This window comes from Electrophorus electricus, chromosome 4 (assembly GCF_041902795.1).
Source record: "Electrophorus electricus isolate QZ-2024a chromosome 4, ASM4190279v1, whole genome shotgun sequence".
Lineage (NCBI taxonomy): Eukaryota > Metazoa > Chordata > Actinopteri > Gymnotiformes > Gymnotidae > Electrophorus > Electrophorus electricus.
Genome location: NC_137500.1, coordinates 7,062,501 through 7,065,978, shown reverse-complemented (window position 1 = coordinate 7,065,978; position 3,478 = coordinate 7,062,501). Strand labels below are relative to the sequence as shown.

At 40.0% G+C, this 3,478-nt stretch overlaps 1 protein-coding gene across 1 annotated transcript in view; it reads right to left on the bottom strand.

The window, feature by feature from the left end:
* gpr37a (G protein-coupled receptor 37a) overlaps positions 1 to 3,478 on the bottom strand; it is a 5,054-nt gene continuing 1,576 nt past the window's right edge. Inside the window, exon 2 of the mRNA XM_026996233.3 lies at positions 1 to 1,390. Within this exon, the coding sequence (XP_026852034.2) occupies positions 596 to 1,390 (795 nt within the window). The 3' untranslated portion in view covers positions 1 to 595. The remainder of the gene's footprint in view (positions 1,391 to 3,478) is intronic.

Genomic DNA, 3,478 nt, shown 5'->3' with positions numbered 1-3,478 from the left:
TAAAGTATATGATACAGTTTTATTTTTCTACAAAGAGAATATAATACACATAGGAAAGGAGCAGTACTTTTAACTGCTTAATATGAATCTCCATCTGTTTTGCCACAATATATTCAATATCTAATCCAGTATTTTCCATGAGACTTACAGATACTACAAGGTACTATGGTTTTAAAGAAATTAAAGATGTAAACATTCAATTCAATATATAACTAAGAAATAAAAATGCATCGGAAGGTGTAAGACAAATGTGCAAAACACAAATGGAAATTTAATCACAATCACTATAAACTCAATTTTAACTACATTTAATGCTTGGAGTATTGTCCTGTAAACACCAAAATGCAATTATAGCTGTAAGACCATCTGTCCTATAATAAAAGCATGGCTCTTTGTCCATGCTCTTATAAGATATATTCTATAGGTTGCTAGCCAGGTTGTTAATATATATTCTATATGTTGCTAGCCAGGTTATTTATAACCAGGCAGCATATCACATTATGTGTGGGTCCCCTAGCAGTGTGTCCCCACGACAGTGTGTGGGTCCCCTAGCAGTATGTCCCCACAGCAGTGTGTGGGGCCCCTAGCAGTCCCCCTAGGTAGACGTTTCCCTGCGCATGGTGCTGAACGGCGAGAGCTCCAGCTCGGTGGTGCCCTCGTGCTCATTGTCATCGCTGGTGGCAGCTGAGGACTTTGGGCCACACTCTTCCCAGCAGCAGCAGCAGCAGTCCAGGAAAGCTCTGCCAAAGGGCCGGCATAGGGCCAGCAGGAGCACTGGAGTCACTGCGCACTTACAGAATAGCAGCATCTGGCTGACCAGGTGCAGGACATCTAGGACGCTGCGCGGCACAGCCGCACCCATGTACACTGACATGATGTTGCAGACATTGTCTGGGATGGCACAGAAGCCGTAGACAATGGCCAGCGCCACCACTGTGCAGTTCATCTGGCTCTCCAGCTGGATCTGCTTACGGTGGCCCCGCACGCTGTTCCTCTCCATCTGCCGGATCTTCCGTGCTGTCACCACTGAACTAATGATGGTGAAGATGGTTGGAAGGCAGAAGTAACAACCAAAGAACCACCAGAGACGGGCACCATTGTAGGTGAGGCCCAGCACATAGAGGGAGTCAGGGAGCGTGGTGGAGATGCTCACCACACAGCGCTCCCACGGCTTCACCTCGGCCAGCTCGTGCCCTTCCTTCACCAACTGGTGGATGAGCAGCTCAGGCAGTGCCAGCAGCAGAGCACCCATCCAGATGATGGTGAGCTTGGCAGTGGTAGAGGCACAGTTCTCGATCATCTCATAGTACATCTGGACGTTGGAGGCGGCACGGAAGCGATCAATGCACAAGGCGCAAAGCGTGAAGGTAGTTACACCTAAGGAAGCCACCTGTGATGCAAAGACATTGAATCAAGATATTTAGTCAAGACATGGAGATATAAATGGGAGTTGTATGGTAGGTGAGTGGTAAATATTATCAGGAATATTCCAATTTCAGTGCATAATACTATAAGATGTCTTAGAAATAAACATTCCAAACATGTTTTTCCCCTAGAAGAATTAGAAATCAACCCCCCGGCTCCTGAAGCAAAAAAAAAAAAATAAAAAAAATTAAAAAAAATAAAATAAAATTAAAAAATAAATATAGATAGATAGATAGATAGATAGATAGATAGATAGATAGATAGATAGATAGATAGATAGATAGATAGATAGATAGATAGATAGATAGAATCAATATGTGTTTGGTGGAAAGAAACTGTCAGAGAATATCCAGCTCTCTACTATGGTAACAATGACTAACAGAACTCTCACTTCATTATAAACTTCCTACAGATGTTTCATATTACACACTTTGTCCTTTATCTTTACTTCTTTCAACATTTAAGAAATGTATGCAAAACCCAGAAGGACCTCAAAACACTGCACTGTTATGATTCAGTTCCTTTCTGCATGTTCAGCCAACCTCTCAAATAACTTGTTACAGAACACAGTTTCACAAAAATTACTTTCCATGTCCACCCACCTATAAGCCACTATGACAGCTGTAAAGTGACATGCTTAGATTGTTAAGTGCCAATGGAAAACTACACTTCTATAAAAAGTAACTATCCTTCCAGCCCCTATAAGATTTATGTAAGATCTTGTCAATGTGACATCTTCCATATGTATAATGGAAGAGGAAGGTGTAAACACTGTGTTTTTACAAACATGTTCTGGAGCTGGAGGATACAGCAATACACTGTCAGATGTCATATGGCTGGGGAAATGCCCTGATTTGTTTCTTTGCAAAAATAAACAGAAAGGGATGAAATGGGAATTGGTTGGTTTGAAAGAAATCTTCTGAGAGAAAGAAAAGAAAAAAACACAGAAAGAGACACAGAGAGAGCCCAACTAGCTCTCACCTCAGTAACTGTCTGTTCTAATTACTTGGGCTTGAGCAAGAAACCCTGTACAGCCTGTGAAAACAGATTTTTCAAGGCTGAATAAGCTTTGTCTATTGCACTAATATCCCCAAGTACCACTCTAATCATCCTTAATTAATTGCATAATTAGAGTCTTATTTAAGATGACAACAGAACACAGTAATTACCTTCTTTACATAGCAAAATAGTGATGCTATTACATACACTGCATGTACGACAGCTAGATATAATAATGTTTTAAAGCAAAATAAATGAAATAAAATACACTGCTTAGAACTGTATCAATAACTGTACATTATCTTGTGTTTGGGCCATTCAGTTTGGAGTGGCAGTTTAATCTGTTGGTAACAATGGACATTCCTGCCACAAAACACATCAAAAATAGGTGATTTCCACATGATGCATCAATCTAAAACACACTGATCTAAACCATTCTTCACACTTCACTACCAAATAACTTATCACTCAGGCAGTAGCCATAAATGAACAGACCAACAGTTCAGCAGGGCAATTTGATAAAAAGTGCAGAGACTTGTTTAGAAGATTTAAGGCACCACCATAACAGCATTGTCCCTCTGCAGCACATGGTTCAGTCTTAATTCTGCCCTCAGGCAATGCCTCTGTCTCTTTGTGTCTGTGAGAGAGTGGCACACCCCACTCACCATAAACCTGGCTGATACAAAGCACTATGGTAACTATTACAAACTAACTTTCAAAGTAACAGACCTGCATTATTAGGTGCAGGATGATTTTTTTTGTAAACAATATGCAATGATCATGCCAGATGAGGATATAGAAACTCATTTAATCTCATATATAGCTGTTATATACGTGCATTATCTCCAAGCATGTATACAACAGCTATACTTATCATCTAATCATTTGTCCCACTACTATCCAAGCAAGGTTTTTAAAGTTATTTTTAGCTAGGCTAATAATATATTCCTTTACATAATGCAGATCATTACCAACTCCTTGATACTGTCTTGTAAACAAAAGTAAAAACAGACTATACCTAAATAAAGACATTTGTTGGGTAAGCTTGATTTCA